This window comes from Miscanthus floridulus, chromosome 17 (assembly GCF_019320115.1).
Source record: "Miscanthus floridulus cultivar M001 chromosome 17, ASM1932011v1, whole genome shotgun sequence".
Classification (NCBI taxonomy): domain Eukaryota; kingdom Viridiplantae; phylum Streptophyta; class Magnoliopsida; order Poales; family Poaceae; genus Miscanthus; species Miscanthus floridulus.
In genome coordinates this window covers 88,872,072-88,896,676 of record NC_089596.1, presented here as the reverse complement: position 1 = coordinate 88,896,676, position 24,605 = coordinate 88,872,072, and the positions used below count along the sequence as shown (strand labels likewise).

The following is a 24,605-nucleotide window of genomic DNA, read 5'->3' as shown; positions in this document are numbered from 1 at the left end:
GAATGTGTGTGGAAATGGTGTTAAAACTTGACAAACTATTATTTACTTGATATGCTATTGCATAGGAAACCCCAGCTTTATAGGTTCCTTTGACTATGTCCCACTTGCATCCAATTTTTACAAAGCAATGCTCATAGGGATGGGAGTGGCCAGTATAATTCGTACTGATAAATTTTGGCACACAGGTTCTGCTGAGGAGTATAGCTCCGAGGAGTTTGACGGACGAGGGGTTCGTGCCTACGCTCGAGTTTGGCGATCTTATCTTCAAGCTGTTCTAAATGAATGCTACTTTTGATTCCGCCAATGCGGCGATGTAATAAATTATGTAATTCCGCACTATTTGTACTCTGATATTATCGTTGTATAGATGTGATATTCGACTAGAATTTGGGTAATATGATCTACAACGATCGTATTACACTTCGACACTATGAATTTCCCTTTGTGAAAATTAGGATCGTTTCAGTTTACGATCGAACGAACATGCTATCTACTCTAGATTCAATACGTAGCCAAAGTGAGCGTGGCACCTCCTGCACCAACGCTCCCATTGTCTGCTGAGGGTTTGTTTCGCTTATAAATCAATACTTTTTTAGTTAATAAATAATATTTTTTCACACTAAATTAGTTAATAATATTTTCAACCATGGCTTATCACACAGGCAAGCCTAAACGATCGAGTCGTAAGCAGCAAATGCACAGGGCTGCGAGTCTGGAACTGCAACCACCACCGATCTACAGTATTTTCATCCATGTTGCGCCGTTGAAATCTCACTGTCAGAACTCAGAAGCGCCGCTAAATGTAGAAACACACGGTGAGGTGCTTTAGCAATTGACTTGGCTAGTTTGATTTATGTGTGCGAGTTAAAGTTAGCAAGGTACTCGTGCAACCGTGTGGTTTAGGACTTTAGGTATTAGCTATTGTTTCGCTCTTGACAAACAAAATCATCGAAAGCTAATGTGAAAAAACAACTCCACGTAAAAATGGCACCTAACAAAAGCACATACTTGCACAAGAATATTGTACAAACACAATAGTTTAACCTTATGTACCATTCCAATTTCCACCCACCCCAAAAGAAAAAAAAAACATTTCAGCTCGCACAGCCCAATAATCCACATGATCTAAGAACCTTAGCAAAAAGAACAAGAAAAAGGGCGGAAAAATATTTCCAGTCCCCACTTCTCTTTCCCGTGCTCATGTTCTCCAGCGTCCAGCCTCCTCACCTCACAGGCCTACTACAACTATAGAGTACCAGTCGTCTCGCCGGGACACCACCACTGGTAGTAGATCTCGCGCGTCTACCCCCCGCGCGGCGCGCAACCCACCCCACCCCGTCCGTCCGCGCGCTATTCGCGGCAATGCCACTGCCCTCGGCGCCGTCTTGGTGGTGAGCCGCGGCGGACGACATCGACATGGCACGACCCCACCGCTCGTCCCCGGTGGCGATGAGGTCTCCGGCCAGGGCGGCGCATGGCCGCCGGGCCGCCGCCACCCCGCGCCAGGCGTCGTCCCCCTCCCGGCCGCCCCGCCGCGGCCGCCGGCTGCGCGGCATCCAGAGCCCTTCCCTCGCCTCCGCCCGCCGCGCCCCCGCCCCGGCGCACGCGCCGCCGCCAGCCACCCCGCCGCTCCGTTGGCCCGGGGACGCCGTGGCGCCCCGCGGGGCAGGCGCTGCCGCGTCCGTGAGGAGGATCGCCGCGTCGCTGTGGCGGGCGCACCCGCACCCGCCGCCGCGGGAGCCCGGGAAAGCGCGGCGACGGTTGGAGGTGAGCCTGCTGTTCTCGACTCGAGATCCGTGCGCGTTGTTGCGTTCCAGGCTTCTAGGGGTCTCAGGTGGCCGTTCTGTTGTGTGTTCCGCGATAGCAGGCTCGTTTTTCGGGAGTGTTTTCTGCTGCTGAGCTCACGATTTTCGCGGAGAGGCAGCTTCGAGTAGCATGAGAGTACGACACTGAGTGGCCGGGTGGTTTGTGAATTGTGATCGTTTGTTTGAGTCGTAGTGTTCGTTTGTTTGAGTCGTATTGTACGTTTCTTTGGTTTTTGTCGTTGTTGGGGGGAGGTGGGGCGATTCTCTGGATTTTTTGAGCTGAATGTTCCTAAAGCTTGGCAAAAATTTTTTCATCCACTAGCAAAGGGAGTGGTTGTTGCTTCTGCAAATTTCGTAGCAGTTTTGCTAACTAGCGTAAGCTCTTGAAATTAAGACTCATTGTTTGCACTTTGTGATTGCGTAATTCCATGGTTTTCGTGAATTTGCCTCGACATATTTGATATTTCCATGTCAAGCACCGAACTACAATCTGCTTAAATTTTGGCTTCTTGAGGAAGAGCAGTCTCCGTCTGTGTGGAGTGTGGACCAATCATGTTGAGTTTTATGCTAGATTATAGTAAGTTCTTCTGAGTTGGTCCAATTGGTGATCCTTATCATTCCAGTCTGCTTTGGATTCTTTTCCGTATGTCCCTTTCAACTGGGCCTGAAGATGTGACATCCCCATATTTCCATGTGTCAATGTACAGGGCGATGTAACCTGTGCGGTCCCCAGATACTAGCTGCTCTTAGTTGTGAAACGAAGACATCCTAGTGCACGGATTTTGACAAGTTTTACTCCATTTTGCATGCGACTTCTGTAATTCCAGCAACATACTTCTTATTAAGTATTAGTGGTGAACTAACAGGGAATTAATTTTGCAGCCTAGCCCAAGGCATCTGCATACTCCGGATCGTTGCAATTACTACAAAGCGGTCCTTGAGGGCAGGACAGGAACTAAGCCTCTTGGCAATGGCATCATTCGTGAGGTATATGTCTCCTTCATAAATTATTATTTCTGGTATGGACTACCACCTTCCTTTCTGATCCAGTCTTGTTTGATGAAATGATTATGTACTACAATTAGGTTGGACCTTATTCTCCATCACCCCGAATTGAAATGGAAGTAGCAACAAAATGGGACCGTCGATGCCTGAACACATCTGGCGGTGCTGACTATGATTTCTGTGATCATCATGCAGCAGCTGCTGATGAAGAAATCTCTGCACTTAAAGAAGAGCTTATGCAGGCCCGCAACCAGATTCATGAGCTTGAAGCTGAGAGCCGATCAGCTAAGAAGAAGCTTGATCACTTGGTGAAGAATCTCGCTGAGGAAAAGGCTTCCTGGAGGAGTAGGGAGCATGATAAGGTTCGAAGCATCTTAGATGCTGTTAAAGGGGATCTGAATCGAGAGAGGAAGAATCGACAAAGGGCCGAAGTTATGAACTCAAAGTTGATGGATGAGTTCTCTGAGCTGAAGTCATTGGCTAAACGATATCTTCAAGATTATGAAAAGGAAAGAAAGGCCAGGGAACTCATGGAGGAGGTGTGTGATGAATTAGCGAAGGAGATTGCAGACGACAAAGCTGAGGTCGAAGCTTTGAAGAAAGAGTCAATGAAGATAAGAGATGAGGTGGAGGAAGAAAGGAAGATGCTACAGATGGCAGAGGTTTGGCGTGAAGAGAGAGTACAGATGAAGCTTGTGGATGCTAAACTGACATTAGACAGCAAGTATTCACAGCTGAGTGAGCTTCAGGCTAACCTGGAGGCTTTCCTCAGTTTCCACCGAGGCAGCAGTGTAGACAAAGAAACAGTAAGAGATGGTGAAAGGCTCAGGGAAGCAATTAGCTCAATGAAGCTTCATGGTAAAGAGTTCTCATACAAACCACCACCTCCTTCCGAGGACATTTTTGCTGTGTTTGAGGAACTCAGACAGAGAGAAGATATTAGTGAGAAGGAAATTGGACAGTGTAATGGAGATACTCCCTTGAGCCATGCAACAAAGATCCATACAGTGAGTCCTGAAACTGACATCTTTCTGGAAAAACCAGCAAACAAATATTCCACTCAACCTTGTGCCAGAAATGAGGATGACGATGACAGTGGATGGGAGACCGTCAGCCGTGTAGAGGAGCAAGGGTCTAGCAATTCACCTGATGGAAGTGAACCATCAGTAAACGGTTTCTGTGGACGAAACGATGCATCAGCAAGTGGAACCGACTGGGAAGAAGATAATTGTGAAAACTGCAGATCAAATAGTGGCATCAGTGGTGTCTGTTTGACGACTGGAGAGAAGCACCCGAAGAAGGGTTCTTCTTTTGCCCGACTCTGGAGGTCATCAAATGGTGACGGCAGGAGGAAAACAGGTTCAGAGTTACTGAATGGTAGGCTTTCAAGCAGCAGGATGCTCGATGCCGCTCTTTCTCCTGATCTCAAGAACAGTGAGGTGTGCCAAGTCTCACCGAGTGTTGGGGACTGGAGTCCAGACTTGCTAAACCCTCATGTTGTCGGCGCTATGAAAGGGGGTGTCGAATGGCCCCAAGGCACCCAGAAGCGCAACCTGAAGTCCAAATTCTTGAACGCAAGGACCAATGGACGTAAGGTACAGCTGCGCCAAGCGCTAGAACAGAAGATATAGCATGGCATGCTCATTCATATTCTTCGTTGTCAAAGAGAACACCATGATCTTGCCTGGTGGAGGAGGTAATCTGGAGTGGCACCTTCAAGTATAGGGCAGGTACCGTTGTTGTATCTTGTATGGGGATGCTGCACTGGCCCTCCATCGAGTGTCATCACTCGCTGTACCTAATTCATGCCTTTGTAAAATGTAAAGCATTTAGCTCGCTTAGAAAAATAGTGAGCTCCGATGCTCCGTGTAATCAAATGTAACAGAAGTATTATTTACAGTATATTTTTTTCCCGATGTCACTCAAATAGTGCTATTAGCTCCTTACTCACGCATGTCCTTAAACCCGGCTTGATCTGTTTATTTTTTTTATCTGAAACAGTGTTTTTCTCTCACAAATTCCTCCAGCATTCCTCCAAACCATCCAGATTCTTCCAGAATTTAGTAAAGCGAACAGGCCTAGCTCCTTGCCGGCTCCTTTGTGCGGTTTCTCTTCTTTCGAAGTCAGCTCCTTGCCGGCTCCTCTGTGCGTCTCTTTCTTTCGAAGTCAGATCCATACAAAGCATATCAGTCTTGGCTCGATATTGCGCCGTGTCTTTCAGGTGAATTTGAACGGGACATTTTGTAATCTATACCGTAGAGGAACAGTAACTGAAATCCGTGCACAGTCCGCCAATCTGGATGTTTGAACTATGCTGTACTAAGATCTAGAAGCCTGCATTGGCACTAAAAACACGCAGTGCTGCGCACTGATGCTGAGTTATTCCGGCAACAGTAGTTCACGGTTCAAAGACCACCTGTTCGTTTCGTCGTAAACAATAGTGAATTATTTACTGCTGACTGGTTTGATGTGAGAGAAAAATATTGTTTCAGTTTATAATCTACGATCTTATATGAGCAAGCGAATTCGCTGCCACATCTCTTGTATCCTGCGGTTTAAAGACCACCTCTCTTGCAGACCACCTCTCTTGTATCCTGCAAGAGTAATTTGCAGTTGCTCGCACCATGAGAAGAATTGACACCTGACAAATGGTCTCATCGCTAGGCTTACGCGGCTCTGCCGACCAGAGAGATCGGCAGCTGACGCCCGTGAACCTGGGCCACCCAGGATCTTCTTCATCGCTAGCTGAGCCGGCCTCGGATCCGGCAGACCAACCAGACGCCAGCGGAGGACCCAGCAAGATTCACAGCTAGATCACCACATGCGCTACAAGGAGGTAATTACAAATAAAAACCAACTCAGAACAAGTGCACGAGACAAAACATCAGCGCTTATAGCCAAACAGGGAGTACTCTTATTAAGTTGGCAATAACCCATAGTACAAGCCATACACATATGCTGACCGCACATAACAATGAGACGAAAACACAACTTGCATCAAGCAAGACACACTTGACAATAGGACAATAGTTCTTGTGTTTTTATATAAGAAAGCAATGACTAGTAATTGTCGCTGCTTCAAGCTTCCCAATATGTGGAGGCGCACAATATAGGGCACAAGCATTTACAGGTCCCTTAGAACCCGTGAATCTTGATGTTCTCTTTCTTTGCAATCCCAGCCTATCAAGACAAGTAAAATTTACATGATTAGTATAAACAGACAGAGCATTTATCAGTCTGTCAAAACAGTATTCAGCTCTGAAGATTCTGAATACCTGAACTAGGAAAGTAGCAACATTCTTGCGCTGATCACCTTGGAGCTGAATGACCTGCAGAGGACAAACACATCATCAGTATACCCACAACCAGCAGGTACCATTTCATTTTGTGAAATTGAAAGGCATTGCTCTCGCATCTTACCTGGCCTAGCTCTGGATCCTGGACTACAGTACCATTGCAGCAGAATTCCTTCTTGAGATCCTTGAGGATCTTGTTGTAGCTGAACTCTTTCTTCAGTCCCTGGACTGTAGTCAGACTCTTTCTGCCGTTGCGTTGCTGGATGCGCACATGCACATAATCCTTTGTTCCGGGACCAGCACCAGAGTCCTCAGCATTTGCCTCAGCAAACGGATCTATCAGAGATGATGCCACACCATCAGATTCGCATGCACACATGTATAGATCAACAAGAACTAAACTCAAGATGAAATTCGTGCATGTCATGTTATCAATCTATTCAGTAATACTATTCAGGAAACTAGAACATGCTATGCTAAACCACAACGTAAGAAAACATGGAATCATGGATGTGAAAAGTAATAAACATACCAAAGGCAGATGGAAGCGTGATGTCGAGATCAGACATGAAACTTGGTTGTTGAGGTTTGATTGGCACCGAGCTGATCACGCTTTGATTTGTTGGTCTTGAGCAGAAGCTGCCAAAATCATACTATCAATCACATGCTACACAAGCCGAAACATTGGAGAAGTAAACAGAAACTAGCACAGATCGATGATGCAGAGATAGGACGGTAGCGATCAGCAAGTTACGGACAATCATCTACACCATACTCGGTCAAACATACCCCAGGGTTCCAAAATCACTCTCATATAACAGCTGAACAATATAACAGCTGAACAATAGATCTAGAAACGTGCTAGACAAATATTGAGATTTCCTCAAATCCCATCCCAGATCTTCTCTCTCACGAATCGAAGCCCAAACACTACAAACACGCCTACTTCCCATCCTAAACAGGGAGCACGCCTACGAATCGGGTCGAACCCCATGATTCGACAGAGTGACTGCAAAGCAGAAAAACTCCCCCGAAAACCCAGCTGCTCACCATCCCGAACAGATACAATCAATTCAACAACCGCCCCGAAGCCCAGAGGTCGTGAACAACCATCCCCTCTATCTAAGAAAACCATCCCTCTATCTAAGAATCATAGGACAAAAACGAACACACCGCAAAACTAGGGACCTTCTGAAGACAACGATCCGAGATCCGTTGGTTATACCGATTCGCGGCGAGAAGCGATCGAACCCCTCTAGATCCCCAAATCCTAGGGCTAAGAACGAGACGACAACGAATGAATCGAAGGGAGGGGAAAGGGGGGCTGTGCTCACCTCTCGCTTTCCTGGAGGCGGCGTGGAGCGCACGCGGTTGGAGGCGAGAGGCGGATGAGACTTGACCAGGAGCTGTCTGGCTAGAGCCCCTCCACCGGGTTGTTGGCTTTATAGGCGTGTGATGCACTGATGCGTATAAGGAAGCTGGCTAATTATGCATCCCCACACGGCTCTACTGTGGGGCTCGTGATTCCTGCCGACCTATCGAGACGGAGGTTTTTTTTTAATTCTTTTTCCTCTCTTGTTTTTTTTAAACTATTTGCTCGCTTCGGTAGAACTTCTTTTTCATAGTTATTTGATTTTCAATGGAACTGAGTAATGGATGGTGTGGAATGCAACTATCTTCGTCGACTGACGGTCGAAGCACTCTGATTGGTTGCTCGTCTTTCAAAATTTTACTTTACTAGCAAGCATGTCCGTATGGAATATGCTGGGCCAATAATAATTAACTCGTCTTTTAGATTTAATTATTGTATTTGATCTAATTTTAAATCAAAGAAACTATAACATCCATAATAAATGCTAGTGTAATAAAAAAATAATTCGGTATGGAAAACTGGCATGAGATTGACTTAGTCTATTGTGTGTCTTCTATAAATTTTTAAAAGGTTGAAGGCAAGCCACATGCATGTCTCCAATAAAAGGTTGGAGTGGTGCAATGCTAATGAATGTTTTGCAGCTCTAAGTTCAAAGTAAGGATGACGAGAGTGAGGAACAATGGATTCAGAGACGGAAGAGAAGGGATGGACAATCAGGAGAGAGAGCGAAAGATAGAAGAAAGAAATTGTTACCTTTAATCTTAGTATACGCTGGCGGAGCTACGTGGGGCCATAGTGGGCCATGGCCCCCCTTGCCTCTGTAATTATAAGTACTCCCATTATTTCTTTTCACTACTTATGTACATATAGATTCAATTGACAAAATGCCCCCCTCCCCTATTTTACTTCAAGCTCTGCCACTGTTAGTATATACATTATTTTAAAAACACAAGTACGATATTTTGCCAAGCATGTATCAATAGAGAAGATTTGTATTAAATTTTAGAAAAGAACTAGATCATTTGCACTAAAATGCAAAAATATGCAAGATGATATTTTCATAGAGGAAATATAAAAGATAATAAATATATTTCTTAGAGGAAAGACCCACTGACACTCAGGGCACATCAGTGTCAAAAACAAATTGTCGAATAACAAGGCCCACCGGCCCATGTAGGCTACTTTTTGCAAGACCGTGAGCACACACAACACCCTGAGCTGTAGATCGTCACGAATAGGTTCCATGGCCGACACTTTCACTGAAGATGCTTGTTGGTGTGATGGTATCACACTTCTGCGTTTGGTTATTAGGTAACCAAAAAAGTAGACTCCATTTTTTTTTTAAAGTAGACTCCAAAGTCCAAACCAAGGCCGTGTCCATTTTTTGTCAGCCTGTACATTGTGAAGGGAAAAGATATTGCAACATTATACTGTGATCTTTGACATCTCGCATCACCGTGTCATACGTAAACCCAAGCGGCAGCAATGTGCTCAGACTACACAAATGATCTAACCTTTCCCTAATTCCATTCACTCTATAGTTGGACACTTCCGAGTATCAGGATGGGGAACATCCGAAGACCACTGAAACAAGCACGATAAGTAGACATGTAAAGCTGCTAACAGCGCAACAGATGAACGGCGGTACTTTGCTATAGGTTCCGGTACTCATTCTAACTTTCACCCTTTTTCCAGTAGGTTCCAGTACTGGCGACAAGTCTTGATTTCCAGAGCTACAATTCGGAGGGAAGTAGTTCCTGGAAGAAGCTGTTCAGGTCATCTTTCTGTGTATCGAAGGCCATCAGTTTAGTCACTGCATCCTGAAATTTAACAAAGATTATTACATTCAGTTAACACATCTTTTCCCCCAGTTTATATGTAACATCAGAATAGATGTTCTTTATCATTAAATGTCATTGTTCGCCAAGTTATGCACCTGGTACTGCTTGTCTGTTGCTGTTAATTTCTCACTGGTCACGCGCCTCATAGGTTTCTTGGAATGAATGTCCTCCAAAACACTGTCAGCTCTCTGGACGACTTCATTTGGAACACCTGCTAACAGGCAAACAGGAGGACCATATTTAAAATTGCAGTTTAGAGTAACATGATATCCTGTTTCAACATGCCAACGTGACAGTGTAACTTGTAGGTAAATTTTACATGGCGCGTCAACATGTCGATCACTTCACTATGACCGCAACTTTTAATTGAAACAAAACAATGATGACAATACCAATCTGAACAAAATAGTACAGTAGTTTATGGTTTCAATGAAAAAGTAATTGTGTTATCACAACATGCCAGGTGATTACAAGTTCGTCCAGGTACGTACCAGCAAGCCGTGCACAATGCAGACCTGCAAGGCAGAAAAAAAAAATGTTACCTTGTAACTGATTCAAAAGGATCCATAGCAATTGTTGGAAATGCAGTACGTAAGCTTACCAAAGCTTAAGAGAGCTTGCCCAGGTACAAGCCTTCATCATGTGCATTACAAATTAAGGAATTAGTACACAAGGAAAACAAAACAGTAACAAGAATAAAGCATGGCTGGTTTCTTGTCCAGTTACCGATAAAGGAATATGATATCTTCATTGCTCGTCTGTCCACCAGGATTCAGAACACTCATGGTATAACATTTGATATGTTCACACTGCAAATGTCTCAGATTTCTTCTTGTTATGAACAGGACTACACAAGACTGACTGAAAAAGAAAACAATTGTTTCTATGCATCAGCAAATGGACATTGACTATTAACCTGTGGTAGGTAGTTCTCGGTGAAGATCTCTGTCAGATGTGTTGACAAAAGGACCTGCAATAATTAGACAATATCGCAACATACTGAACTTGTCAATTTTGATGCTAGGCTAGCTAGTTTTAAGCATCATAGAATATATTGGCCATCCATGTATGGGTAAGCCATTTACGAGATCTACAAGAGTCAATCAGCAATTACACCAATTTATTTTGTTCCCATCCAGTATGGCAAACGATATAGAAAACAAGTTATTATATGGTTAATATGTTACAGGATGTAGGGCCACAGGTGTGACACAAAACTACATAATTCCTTCCATAATACAGAAGGAATTCAAGCGTCAAGGTGCCAACAATGTCTAATTGATGTATTTTTTACTCATCAATCAAACTAATCAGTCACGTTTAATATGCCAAGTATTTGCATGTGCATGGACAATAATTTTACTCATGCCTGAGAAATGTAATGTCAAAATGCTTTTTTGTGCAAAAGCATCATTGAATGATTTTTTTTTTTTTTGATAAAAATCATTGAATGAAATAGATATGGAAGGAACAGGGGGAAATGATATGATTTGAGAAACTGACCTATAACTTTTTCCTATTCATATACGTTACAGTCCAACAGTACTATCAATTTATAAAATCTGCCTTTCTAGTCTAAGTCGGGTTTTTTTTTACATTCACTTAAGCAGAAAATGAAATCAATTTACTAAATGGACTGAAAAGAATCGGGAGGAAAATATAAGAACAAATAGAATGCAGAAAATTTGAGCTAAGCAAATCATGCAATGAAGTTCACAAATCCAAAGTGATAGAAAGGAAGCCCACAAGATCAGACTAGCAAATCTATCAGATTGAATTTCTAAAACAACATTTCCCAAGATAGCTATCTAACCTTCGGGGGGGAATCATAGTTTGCAAAATGATTGATAGTACCTCCAAGCAGACCAATGCCATCTACACATAATCAGGAAAGAAAGACAAACCATGTAATCTTGAGCCATGTTGAGGATAAATAATAGAAAGGAGTTAGATTTACTGTGGTCCCACTCTCACCTTCCGTTAGAGTGCCCTTACCGAATTCATCCAACAAACACAGTGACCTGGATGTTGCATGCCTGAAATACAAATTGAGCATCAAACCTACAGCTGAAAGATGAGACTACAAGCTTCAGGGTCACTACCACAATACCTGAGCATTGTTCCAACTTGATGTAAGTCAATCATAAAAGTTGACTGTTCGGTTGTCATGGATTTGCTTCCCATTGCACAGAATATCCTACAAAAGATTCTTGAGCATGTCAAGGTTTGGTCCAAACCCATGTGTGTACATACATATGCTTTTTTGGTCTACAACCGTAATACATAATCTTTTCTATAACATATAAACCATGTGACATACAAGGAAAGTGCTTATATGTTAGACCAACCTATCTGTCAATCCAACAATAGCAGAATCAGCAGGAACAAAGCTTCCAATATGAGCAAGAAAAACTATCAAGGCCACCTGAAAGCAGGTATCCAATGCAAATTGATCTTTCCTATAATTTGTTTTTTTATAAGAGAGGAAGTATAGTAAAAGTAAATTACCTGCTTAATGTAAATGCTTTTCCCTGAGTAGTTGGGCCCAGTTATTATGTTTATTCTTCCTAAAAAAAAAACTTATGTCAGAAGTTTTCCAACAATTCTAGGTGCCAAAAGAATGAAGGTTCATAAATCTCGCACACTATTCACCTGCATCTCGAATTTTGGTATCATTTGGAACAAAGGTATCAACAGTCATTTCCTGCAAAGCATGTCTAAATGCTACTGGAGTAAGTTTAGGTTGTAGACATTGTAAAACTAAAGACTAGCTAACTATCATGCAATTTGTAAATCAACAAAATAAATACTAACCTGCCATTATGTATCTCGAGTATTGAATCTTCAGTTAAGATGGGCCTCACATAATTGTTTTGGCGGGCAACAATTGCTAATGATAAAATACTGATGTAACAGTATCAAGAAGAGCACATTAACCGATGTACTGTCAGTAAGATGTTCTATATTATTTGTATGCCCAGTAAAAGCATACATACCAATCAAGTTCTGCTGCAAAGTTCACTGCATTTGTCAGTTGAGGTAGAAATTGAAGGACACGACACACTAAATCCCTTATGATAGCTCTCTCCATGTCTGTATGAATATGAACAGCTATGAGACAAAATATGTTTGTGATTTTGTGAGTTTCCAATACATTTTCAAAAGCATAAAAAAGGTCCTCCATGCGTGGGCCCAAACAGGATTAATAATCCAGAAAGCAGAAAATAGAAATAAACTTGACTTTGACAAAGGAAACGGATCAATTAGATATAAGCTTAAATTATACAAACTCCAGCCATTTTGTTTTACTTCTAGCCCTAAATCGTGCAGATAACCTTACATGCATACATATATGACTTGTATAGAGACTATAGATTCCTGAACTTTTACTTGAATAAAATAAACCGCAATCATGTGTAGAATTTCATGAAGAAATTACAATAGTATGACAAGACAAAAAAAAAATAAAAGGAGCACAGAAGCTACCAAGAATTTTATGATAAATATCTCCAAGAAGGTTGTCCAGTTCTCTAGTCTTTTGGGTATGATAGTAGAACCTTCTCTCCTCACCTTCCTCTGAAAACTGATGAAAACAAATTTATTGCCTAGCAAACAAATTAAACTAAAAAAGGGATAAAGACACCGCATATACCGCAAATTCGTAATCTGGAAGTCCTGCCAACAAGGCATCACTAATCTTCTCATCGAAAAAGCACATTAGGTACCCTGGAAGTAGCAAATGTGATGATATAGAAATCACGACACATAAATTACACCAGGATTAAGTAGCAACTATGTTAATTGTTTAGAATTTAAATTTCACGCAGAAAAAATCAAGCAGTTATCTCCTTAAAGCAAACAATGACATCAAATATTTGAACATAATATGGATGATAGTATAAAACATCATCAGCTTAACCATGATCCCAACCTATTACGAAGTGAGACTACATTTAAACATCCCTCAAATCGAGGTCAGAAGATTTATTATGTGCATTGACCTTAAGTATAGAACTATAGAACAAGCTTAATTTAAGTAATGTCTCATGCATCAAAAATTAAAATTCAACAAGCAGATTTAGCACTATTCAACTTCTTAAGGTAGATAGGCGTTTTGGAAATAGGGTTTAGTAGAAGTTTAAGGGATTTAGTTAGAATCCCTGTTATACAGAGTACCACAGTAGATGAAGGAAGAATACTTCTATAAGAAATAGGGAGGAAACAGGCTAAGTTTTATCACATAATAGTAACTCAAAACTTTCACATAACAGAAGGCTAGGTAATTTCAAATCAAAGGAAAAAAAAAGGAGTAGAGTTCTTATTAAAGATAAGGAAACCCTACCTATTTGATGTACATAGACTATTAGTGGAGGTACTCTGCATCCAAATGAGAAAGGTAAAGAAGCATTTTCATTATCTGACACCTAGAAGCAATTGAACTGTCAGAAATTACCGAATAAATACTTAAAGACTTCATGTTTCAAACTTAATTTGGGTTTGAAAGACCTATCACCTGCTCCAGAAAGTCAGGTAAACCTTCATACACCATCCTCAGCTCATCCAGCTGTTCAATATAAAGAGAAGATATTGAATTATACAAGTGTGTCCATAACTTCAATAACAACTACATGACAATCTAGAAATGCCTGTTTTGTGATACATGTAGAGAAAGCAAATGAATAGCAGCATATAAATATTTCAAGCAAATGGTTTTCCTGTGGCAGTTCAGATTTGAAATACAAAGGCTTGGCCATTGAACAGTCAGGAAATTTCATCTTGCAACCACACTTAAGAGCTGTTGCTACAATGATAAATGATCTAGCAACTTCCCATGCACGATGTGAAGCATAACCTATTTTGAAAGACAGAAGCTATGTTTGGAAATGCCATCGTGAAACTTGGTGAAATAAACTAAAATTGAGGAAATAGGGGTTAAATTCAACAACAAAAAAGGTATTTCAATGGCAAGATAAAGGCAAAAATCATTTATTAAAGAGTTAAATGCACCATAGGTTCATTAACTTATGTGGGGGTTTCAGTTAGGTCCAAACCCCTTCGTTTGGCCCTTAAATTCAACTTCCGGGTCCATAAACTTTAAGTGGTTCGCTGCAGGTCCATACCCCTTCACTTGACTCTTAGATCTAACATTGGCATGCAGAGTCAACAGCCAGCATGGCATGAACTTTGCAATTAGCCCCTCTTCCCTCCCTTCTCCTTCCTTGCTCTGTTCCCTTAGCGGCAGCGTGCGGCACGCAAGGTGGTGAGCGCAAGCACCAGCAAGCAGCACGAGCTCAAGGGACGGTGGAGCGCGACGAAGGCACGGTGGAGTGAGGCATAGGGCCGTAGGGGTGCACGGCGGTGCGCGTGTTCCACAAGTCATTTCCTTCCTCTTCTTTTTTCCCCAAATCAACATAGGCTCAAGTATAGCAGGGAAGGGCAGGATTCAGCCAAGAGAGCATTCGTCAGTGGCAATGGATGCAACCGCGAGCTTCACCACTCACCCAGGCACCTAAGGGTGGTTTTAAGTTTTCCGGTGGAGGTTAGCAGCGGATAAGTCATGAGGGTGCCTGTCCAGCGGTCAACGACAAGCAGAAGGTAGAAGACGGTAGTGGAAATGGTGGGTCCGGCATAAACTTGCCCCGAATGCGTGCGTGCGGTACAAGGGGACTGCGGAGGACTCAACCGTGCACTCGTTGAAGCAGTGATGGCCTACACCAATGGGAACGGTGGCGCATGCGAGTTTAAAGCTCGACCATGGCAGCTGCAGTATAGCAGGCTAGGAGCTCCGACACAGTTTCTGTGTGTCCAAGAGCGCAAAGGGTAGAGGAGGCAGAGACGGAGTCCATAGAGCTCATTCTAGGACAGAGGTGAAACACAAGGCGAGAAACAGCGTTGGTAGTGGGAGCTAGGTGACCGGTAATGGTGGTGGCGAGGCTTGAGGGAGTGGAAAGGAGGGCAGCACGGGCAGAGGATAAGCATGGGCTCGGCCTGAGCTCGGCAAATCTGTGGTGAACAACTTAAAAAGATTATGGACCCGGAAGTTGAATCTAAGGGCCAAACGAAGGTGTATAGACCTGCAGTGAATCACTTAAAAAGTTTCAGAAATCAAATTTTAGAGTTGATGCACCTAATCGAAACACCCGCATAAGTTAATGGACCTATGGTGCATTTAACTATTTATTAAAATAACAAAATACAACATAAACCTGCAACATCTGCCTCTATGGTGAATTTCACAGCAACATGTAAGTACCACATACATTCTAGTTATGCAGAAAGAATACCACCATTGAAAGAAGAAGCAGGGATTTTCCACACTTCTTTTCAAATAGAGCCTTTATACAATAGAACTTTTTTTTTCTCAAACATGCAGGAGTCTTGTGTATCATTTCATTAAGAAGAAACAATAGAATACAACTCAAGGATGGAAAAAGCAAGTCTGACCTCATCACATAACCCTTCTTTCACCACGGTTTCATAGCCTTTCTCCTTACCCCGTTGAACATCAATCACACCAACTACCTATCAATAATAGGACATGATTACCAATTAACAGTGTATGAGATGGTAAAAACAGATTCCATAAAAAGCTCTAAGTATTCATCAGTAGTAGCAATAAAGAGTTGCCATTTCCAGAAAAATGTCTCAACACACAAAGGAAAATGGTAACAATAGCATAGCAGGAACCAAAATATTTGGCAAAAACCAGATAGCTATCATTGGTCAACAAAACATCTAAAATGAAGCTGTACACAGCAAATGTTACAGAGACAAAAAGAAAAACAAAAGAATGAGTGTTACATATTTTTCCTCCTATTTTTCAATTACTTTATGAGAGCGGCTTTGGCACCCTCCTTATCTGTAGCAACCACCTTAACTGAAACAGATGGAAGAAAGCAGAGCTGTCTTCCTCTTCCTCACCACCTGGCTTCCTCGCAGACAACTCGCACGCCAGCCATGGCCCGCTCCCCCACGACCTCCTCTGCTCCTCCCTGTCTCCTCCTGGCTGTGGCTGACAAATCAAGGATCAACTGGCGGCTTCTCACACCACGCTTGACCTCGAGCGCGGGCCCACGCCCAGTCATGGACACAGTGCTCACGGGGGAGGCGCGAGCTCATGGGGGAGGTATGGACGGGGGCGGAGGAAAACAAGGCGAGGAAGAAGGTGGAGGAGGAAGAAACACTGTCACAGCCTGCCGTCAAAACGAATCTTAGTGAACCCGGGCAACGGCCTGGATACTGATGGCATCATATATTTATCATTACTTTATATGCGCTTAGTTATTTGCAGTCAAAAACAAAGTGTCAACCAAATTTGACACCCAAGCGCTTGGTCAGTGGACTGGGCCTAATAGAAGAATGCGTCGAAGCGTATAATGTTTGTTCAGGCTTAAATCCTGAAGCAACAAGTTTCACAAATCATTATGTCATGAACTTTTTAACAGTACCCAAAAATCACATTATAGAAGTTCATCATGTATAATGTGTAATGATACATGTATCACTGGCACAAAACAAGAAAAGATATGACATAGATCTCTAGAGAGAGAGTGGGAGAAGACTTGGTCATTACACCGCCTGATAAAAAAAAATAAGTGATGCTTAAGAAGTTTTGCAGTCAAGCCATTTATTGTGCCCATCAGTACTTTTGTGCATATTTTTCTATCAAACATACAAATAAAAGGTCGCAATATTTCCAAATCAAAATGAAACCTGACAAAGTTTTGAACTGACCAGGTCTGACACGTAATCCAACTCTGCTGTAATGGAAGAATTTGCCTGAAAACATAAAGGATGCACGATGAGGAAAAGGATACAATAACCACATGAAACTTGTCCAAATTTCAATATTGGATTGGTGGAACTGATGGTTCTCCCTTGGAGACTGATACCTTTCCAATCAAATCAATGTTCATATGTTGCAACTTAATCGCCAGATGCTCTGATATTCCTACTTCAAAAATCTTGTTTATATGTAGCAGAGAGCAAATGCACTGAAAAAAAATGGGGGGGACATATATATACCAATAAGTAAATAGGGAAAAGACAGAAACAGATTTACGATGGCACAGATGTGCATACTGAATATATAACACTTCAGTCATAGTTTATGCAAAATACTAAACTTGCTAGGCAGGAGAAAGGCCAAAAACAAGAACTCATTCAAAATGATTGAGTTTATTAAAAAAAACTACAGTTGACACATGACAGTTGACACTGATAGTGATAACTGATAAAGCACATGGTTGTAGTGATTGGGTCCTGATTCTAAGTTCCACTTCCCTTAAAACCAAACAGTTTGTCCTACGTACTCTAGTTGTATAGAGGAGCTTGAGTGCTTGACATACTCGAAGACTAGAAGTTCTGATAAGAGGAGTAGGCATAGCAATTATGCTAAAAACCATGCACTAACTATGACTGATAATCTTACTTTCCCAACACCGTTAATCAAAACATGTTGCATGACGAATGCTATGAAGCAATAATTAAAAGATCCACATGAGAAATTCTTCAGGTATTTCCTGCCAGAAATTCTAACTACTGATCTTAATATTTATGCTGTTAAAATAAGTAATATAACAAACATGGTTTGGTGTTATGCCTACTCCTGGACACCAGGGAATTTCAGATTTAAGTTTTCTATTAGTCCTGCACTGCACAAGCATGCAAGGCATAAAAGTACTAACGATCTAGAAAGACATATGTTTTCTATCTTTCAGGTTAAAATGTAGTTATTTCGAAACAAGACTTTTGGGGTACCTTAAGAAATGTGTTCCAATCACTGCTTGTACAGAAGGAACTTGGAGAGTTGAATTTCTACAGAAAAAACAAATATCAGGCATGAGTATTAAGAGATCTAAACCTGAATCAGCATGCTTGGAGACACTTATAAGAAGAAGCACAATATCAGGTTTTGTTTTTACCATTTGTAAACCAAAAACAATGTCTTCATTCACTATTTATTGTCAGAAACAAGATGCGTACTATGTCATGCTAAATTCACAATATTTATAGCAAGAACAGGGTGGGCAAAATAAAATATCAGACCACGGAACAATTTGGGAGCAAGTGTAGGGTGAAACTGCCACAAGACCCAACAAACTCAGAAGCAGAATTTGAGGCCAGTTTTCCATAAAGAGAGCATAATTAAAGCTATAAAATCGATATTCAGTTTATCTTTGAAAAGGGTCTTTCTATGACATATTGACATAGTAAAGGCCTAAAGGGGTTATGATTGTACTACAAGTTCACAACCAAAGAAGGTACAAATAACACCACATTAAAATTTGTATGTAAATTGCCAACTTAGAACCTGGAGCATGTGGGGAACATCTCTGACAGACTTTAAAGTCTCATGCAATGCAGACATTACTTCTTCACAGCAAAGAAAGAATGTTATCTGCCATTTCTAGGAAAACAGTACAGAAAACTAATGGTGCCTAGTGGGCATCAAGAATTGAAAAAGTGGATAAGGATACTGTGTTGAGGCGATTATTTATGACATCAATATCAATTATAGGACGTAGGAACCATGCCCTGAAACCAAAAAGGAATAGTTAATACAGATTTGGCTTATCATTATTGCAATCATTATTATCAGAGGTAAGAGATACCTCAAGAGGCGTCTTCCCATTGGCGTGACGCACTAAATTCAAAACACAGTCAGTGCTTTTCAGAAAAGAAGTAAATAAAGAAAGAGGTTTTTTACCTTGTTGAGCATGCCAAAAACTGAGAACCTGCAGTTTGTCAATATTATTAAAAAATTGGACGCCAGCCAAAAGCTACCATAAAAAACTTGAATCCTTGATGAAAGATTCTTACCCTTCTTTAGCCCTTCCAATTCCCATGTAACTAGGGTGTTTATCTACTTGAAAAATCTGTAGTGCTTCATGAGCAGTTGCATCGAGTTTAAGGAACTTGTCTCTGTGATTATAAGTCAAGGTATTCAATGCTAACTAAAAAATAGATAGGAGAATGCCAACCTGTTAAAAATGTGTTCAGTGTATATATAAACTAGACTATCACTGGAAGATGTCATGGGCAGTCTGTTGGTTACGGGCCGGCCAGCCAGGGCAGCAGTATGTCAGGTCGGATCTGATCTGACATACTGCCGTCCGGGACCATAAGCCCAGCTGACTGCCCATGATAGAAGATGTAATTAAATCTCAACACATCAGTGTGTTCGGTTTATCTCATATCATCAAAGGATAAAATGAGATCTGTACCACAGAATCGATTGCAATGGATGCTCCACCTTCCATCTGCTCAATGGTGTCAAGAAGTCTCTCATTGTCTAATATGGCTAGGAGACCTCCAGCAGCACGAACTTGAACATCGCTTCCAAGATCCATCATGGAATTAAGCTGCAAGTAAACCAAAAAGATATTTCCATCTCGTAACTAGAAATGGCTAACAAGATTTGGGAGTCGAAAAAATGAATGATAAAAAAGATAATAAATAATCAGTAGTTATCAGCGACAGAATTTAGAATGGAACGAGAAAAGTAGTAGGATAATGTCAGTTTAGAATGGAATGAGAAAAAGCAGTAGGATAGCGATCCTTGTTTGTTTGTTTTTTGAGGGAAATAGCAATCCTTGTTGCAGTGCTTGATCACATAGTCACATATTATTGGTCCAACGATATATATTTTTTGTATCTCAGAGATGCAATTAACAGGTACTTACAATAAAATTAATATTTCTAAAGAAATCTCAGGAGACGAATTGAAACATGTAAGTAGCAATTAGTGTGGCAAGATTCTCATTTAAGATCACTTACAAAGCATATCCTTTCTTTTGCACTGAGTCCATCATCCATAGCTGCAACTTTCAAGTAGATCAATCTGCAGTTTAGATATGCATACAAAGTATTACATCATCAAGTTATCAGCTTAAAGATGTCATTGAGAGAGATAACAAAAATACTATGAGGCTTGGTGGTTACTAATTATGGTGAACTTTACAAGAAGAGATCGTGCTTGTTATTTTGTCTCTTCACTTACAAGTTCCCTGAATACAGATATATACAAAAAGAAAATTGATAGTCATAGCATAGGTCATCACATAGCTCCACTAAAGTGTTTCTTGTCCCTTTTTCCAAATGGGCCAGACTAAGCATTTTTTGTTGTAGATGTTCAGCTAAAAGAGGGTATTCCGGTTAGAAATTAATAATGTCAAAACCTCATCATCGTATACATATTACTAAAGTGAAGTAATTTGCACCAAACCATGACGAATTTGGTTACTACATGTTCAAGAAGGAATACAAGAGCAATCCAACAAAGCATGTCAAGCAATTTAGTGTATTTGTAAATGTTGTACTATGCAGATCCAGACAATATTGTGACGATCCTTATACACTGATGTAAGGAATATTGTAAGGCACAGAAATAATACTTCTTACTACATTTAAGAAGTGCCAGGTTTTGTGAACAGTAGATAAAGCAGCTAACCTGTGCCAGGCTTGCTCATAGCTGAATGTTGAGCTTTTCATGAGCTTCACAACAGGAGCCTCATCGTTACCATCTGCATGATTTCATGCAAAACCATCAAAAGAGAACTAAAGATATCAGTTCAAAGAAGTGGTTGTGGCCGTACCATTTCGTTGTAAAGCCGACAAAAGTGCTTCTTCCGTTTTTGTGCTTGCATATATTGTGCTTGGTTTTGACTGAAATTTCACTGATGCAAAACCAGGATCACAAAGTGTCAGCTATATCTATATGGTTTCATTTTCTACCAATCCTAAAAGTTCTTGAATATATTGGAAAACATACATAAGTATCTTTTTTACCACAGCAGCCCCTCTGTCTATATTCCAAACAAATAGGAAGCAAACTTGATTTCTATTTATGTGAGGAACATACCAAGATCAATCAGAGGATATTCCCCAGCGCTGTCTTCCCAGATTTCTAACACAAAAAGTTGGCGTGCATCTGAATCATAGTATGCCACTCCAACTCTGAATCACAATAAAGTAAAAAAGAATACAATAACTTAACTATGCACTGTGATAATAATTCACAAAACAAACTTTAGCACTGGACAGTGTGGTGCAGCTATAAATGATGGTGTTTGTTTAACAATATTCACAGGACTATTTAGATTGATGTCTAGCATTCACGTTATTGAGGAAGTCTATGAAGCAGGATCTTGTAATGAAATTAAAATAAAATAGCAAGGAAACATTCAACTGACATGGTGTACATCAAGTAAAGAAACATGTCTTATAAAAATAGTGAAAAGAATGGTAGCTAATGGACAATGAAGTGAAGCATGCATCTAGATTTACCTACGTCCTTGCATTACACAGGCCATATGAACCTGAAATGTAATCAGAAAGCCATTCAGTGAGTACAGTGATAGCATGAAGATATGCACCTTTGCACAAAATAACTGATAATAATCAAAATGACATGTGCAGAAAGCATGATACCACAGAATAAAAAAAGAGTCAGCTAGAACGTAAATTTACCGCCCCACATAAAACAAATTTTGGGTTACAGTCTTACATATGAAACAACTAGCATTTACGTATGAAAAAAAAAAGAGTCGCTAGAACCAAAAAAAAATGGCATTGCGAAAATGTTGTTGATATGCAAATTATCACTCATACTATAAAGTCCTAGTAGTGTATATATGTACGAAGTGCAGGTTTGAGCTGAAACTGAAAGACTGGGGCGGACCCAGTAAAGGACATGGGTGTACATGTACACCCGAGATTTTTTTTGCAAAAGTAATCGAAGTTAATAGGCAAAATTCACGTATACACTTGCAATTAGATCATGCCCGTTGTCCGATTACAAATAGCCAAATAGCTTAGGTTAGGCTTCGAGTGCTGCTCGGTTTCCCACAACAGACAGGGAAGAGAAGGTAGGTTAGGCTTTGAATGCTGTTCGCCTGTTCGGTTTCGCACAGCAAGAAGGGAAGAGAAGGAGCGGGCATACCTGTTGGGTGCTCGTTTCCGAGGAAAGGTCCGGCGAAGACATTGGAATCTGGCGTAGAGCGGCGGCGGCGGTGGTAGCCTAGTCGTCGCTCCCAGCTCCTCCCGAACGAGCGCTCCCAGCTCCTCACGACGGCGGCGCGGGCTACCAGCTCCTCTCAACGGCGGCGCTCCCAGCTCCTCACGACGGCGGGGCAGAGCGAGCTCCGGAGCAGATCCCTTCCCCTGGAGCGAGCTCCTCCCGACGGCAGCCGCTCCTCCGGCACGAGCTCCCGCTCCCCGCCCGCACAGCTCCTGCCTGTGCCGCAGCGGGCTCCTCCCCCGATGACCCGGCGAGCAGCTCCCCCAGCAAGCCCCTGCGGGTCTCGGCAAGTCCCTGCTCGTCCGCCCGCGGCTCCCCCGGCGAGTACCTGCTCGTCCGCCCGCAGCTCGTCCCGCGCGGCTGCTCGTCCCTGCTCGAGAGCACGCGGGGAGAACGAATAGCCGAGGTGCTGTTCGGCCGAGGGGCAGCCCAACCGCGTGGGCCTCCTCCTGGGCCTTCATTGTTTTGTTTCTAAGGCCATGTTTAGATTGCAAAAAATTTCAACCCGATGAATAGTAGCACTTTCGTCTTATTTGATAAATATTGTCCAATCGTGGACCAACTAAGCTCAAAAGATTCATCTCGTGATTTCCAACTAAACTGTGTAATTAGTTATTTTTTTTACCTACATTTAATGCTCCATGCAAGCGGCTAAAAATTGATGTGATGGAGAGAGAGTGAAAAAACTTGGAATTTGGAGGTGATCTAAACAAGGCCTAAGATAAGAAAACAAATGTTTAGCAGATCCTTCTTTCTTTCTTGGAAAAAGTCTACGATAGCTCTTCAACTTTTGTGAAAGATTGATTTTTCTCCTTGGAACTCTAAAACAGCTAAATCACCTCTCTGAACTTTTAAAACTATTTGTTTTACCTCCTGACCAGTTATAAGCGGTTTTCAAAGACGATTTTGTCTTTTTTTATTTATTTTGGCTGAATATTTAAAAAATCATAGTAAATCACAAAAAAAATCATAAAACAGAAAATTCAACTTTGTTGGACTCCACATAAATAGATCTACATAATGAATATATAATATGGTATGCTTTATTACAAATTTTTTTGTTATAGCTTTAGATCTATGCTTTTTTGTAATTAATTCATAGTTGTAGTTTCTATGGTCCAATTATGATTGATTTTTTATGGTGGGCTAATTATTATATGATTGAACTGCAGTAAAAAAATTATACTCATTGGATCATATATAACTTAGTTATAGATTTATTTAGGTGTATGCTTGTCAAAAAGTGTATAAATCTATAACTAAGTTATACATGATCCAATAAATATGAAATTTTTACTACAGTTCAAGCATATAATAATTAACCCACCATAAAAAATTCACCATAATTGAATCATAAAAATTACAGCTATGAATTAATTAGAGAAAAGCATGGATGTAAAACCATAGCAAAAAAATTATACTAAAGCATACCATATTATATTTTTATTGTTTATATATACTCATGTGAAGTCCAACAAAGTTGAACTTTCAATTTTATTATTTTTTGTGATTTACTATATTTTTTCAAAGATTCAGCTAAAATAAATAAATAAAAAAAGAAAAATACAAAATTGTCTTTGAAAACTGCTTATAACCGGTCAGGGAGGTAAAACGAACAGTTTTAAAAGTTCAGAGAGGTGATTTACTCGGTTTTAGAGTTCAGCAAGAAAAAATAGACTTTCATAAAAGTTGAGGGGGTTAATGTGGACTTTTTCCTTCCTTCTTTCTTTTTTTTATTACAAACTTAAGTGATGTATGGATTTTATTACCCGAGTGATTTGTAGATTTCTTAATGCTATATAAAATTATGTGCTATACGACTATATCCATCACATGAATCTTATAATACAAACAGATTTTTTTAAACTATGACACATTAAAAAGCAAATTTTAAACAAACATATAACATATTTAATAAAAACAAAGGATTTTCAAACAGATCTATGGTTACAACAATTCTATATAGAAATTACACTAAAATAATTATTGTAACTTTAATATAAGTACAGTATAGTATAAATCCAGTATATATTGATAACAACTATAATTTATCTGTTTATTCAAATTTTTGATGATATCTGGGTTTTGATCACCTGAGTTATTTTAGATGACCAAATCACTTAGATTTCTTAATGCCACAAATTTATGCGATGCAACTATCCATCACATGAATAACACTATAATGTGGTCAAAATTGGGAAAGGCGTTGGAGGTTTTGACCCCGGTAATGCAAATTAGCGTATCTAAAAGGTCCTTGTGTGGTTT

General features: G+C 40.8%; 3 protein-coding genes across 6 annotated transcripts; 1 reads left to right on the top strand and 2 right to left on the bottom strand.

Moving 5' to 3' along the window:
• The first annotated feature begins 691 nt into the window (after positions 1-691).
• Positions 692-4,749, top strand: LOC136517470 (uncharacterized). Its single transcript, XM_066511035.1, has 3 exons — positions 692-1,767; positions 2,688-2,792; positions 2,891-4,749. Exons 1-3 carry the CDS (start codon positions 1,417-1,419, stop codon positions 4,439-4,441), a joined length of 2,007 nt encoding a protein of 668 aa, XP_066367132.1. The 5' UTR covers positions 692-1,416; the 3' UTR covers positions 4,442-4,749.
• A 952-nt stretch (positions 4,750-5,701) lies between these two features.
• Positions 5,702-7,565, bottom strand: LOC136516628 (protein translation factor SUI1 homolog). Of its 2 annotated transcripts, none has more exons than XM_066510078.1 (5): positions 7,441-7,565; positions 6,639-6,745; positions 6,231-6,442; positions 6,086-6,139; positions 5,702-5,990 (listed from the first exon to the last, which is right to left on the bottom strand). In XM_066510078.1, the coding sequence occupies exons 2-5, from the start codon at positions 6,673-6,675 to the stop codon at positions 5,946-5,948; spliced, it is 348 nt and encodes a 115-aa protein (XP_066366175.1). In that variant the 5' UTR covers positions 6,676-6,745; positions 7,441-7,565; the 3' UTR covers positions 5,702-5,945. The 2 variants fall into 2 exon arrangements, with proteins under 2 accessions (XP_066366175.1, XP_066366176.1); XM_066510079.1 differs by lacking the exon at positions 7,441-7,565 and adding an exon at positions 7,332-7,354.
• A 907-nt stretch (positions 7,566-8,472) lies between these two features.
• On the bottom strand, positions 8,473-22,754 carry LOC136516626 (DNA mismatch repair protein MSH5). 3 transcript variants are annotated; one of them, XM_066510072.1, is made up of 34 exons: positions 22,263-22,754; positions 21,608-21,639; positions 21,183-21,277; positions 20,917-20,997; positions 20,772-20,844; positions 20,099-20,162; positions 19,546-19,683; positions 19,142-19,275; positions 19,029-19,056; positions 18,934-18,965; positions 18,799-18,856; positions 18,633-18,719; positions 18,080-18,136; positions 17,212-17,313; positions 17,054-17,098; positions 15,764-15,841; positions 13,833-13,883; positions 13,662-13,743; positions 12,972-13,045; positions 12,806-12,902; positions 12,316-12,412; positions 12,134-12,223; positions 11,972-12,036; positions 11,828-11,886; positions 11,668-11,744; positions 11,430-11,516; positions 11,294-11,355; positions 11,133-11,194; positions 10,236-10,289; positions 10,046-10,128; positions 9,921-9,952; positions 9,811-9,834; positions 9,415-9,530; positions 8,474-9,298 (listed from the first exon to the last, which is right to left on the bottom strand). In XM_066510072.1, exons 1-34 carry the CDS (start codon positions 22,302-22,304, stop codon positions 9,212-9,214), a joined length of 2,445 nt encoding a protein of 814 aa, XP_066366169.1. In that variant the 5' UTR covers positions 22,305-22,754; the 3' UTR covers positions 8,474-9,211. The 3 variants fall into 3 exon arrangements, with proteins under 3 accessions (XP_066366171.1, XP_066366169.1, XP_066366170.1); XM_066510073.1 differs by having other exon boundaries at positions 8,475-9,298; positions 19,142-19,243; positions 19,532-19,683; XM_066510074.1 differs by lacking the exon at positions 17,212-17,313 and having other exon boundaries at positions 8,473-9,298.
• Positions 22,755-24,605: the final 1,851 nt, after the last annotated feature.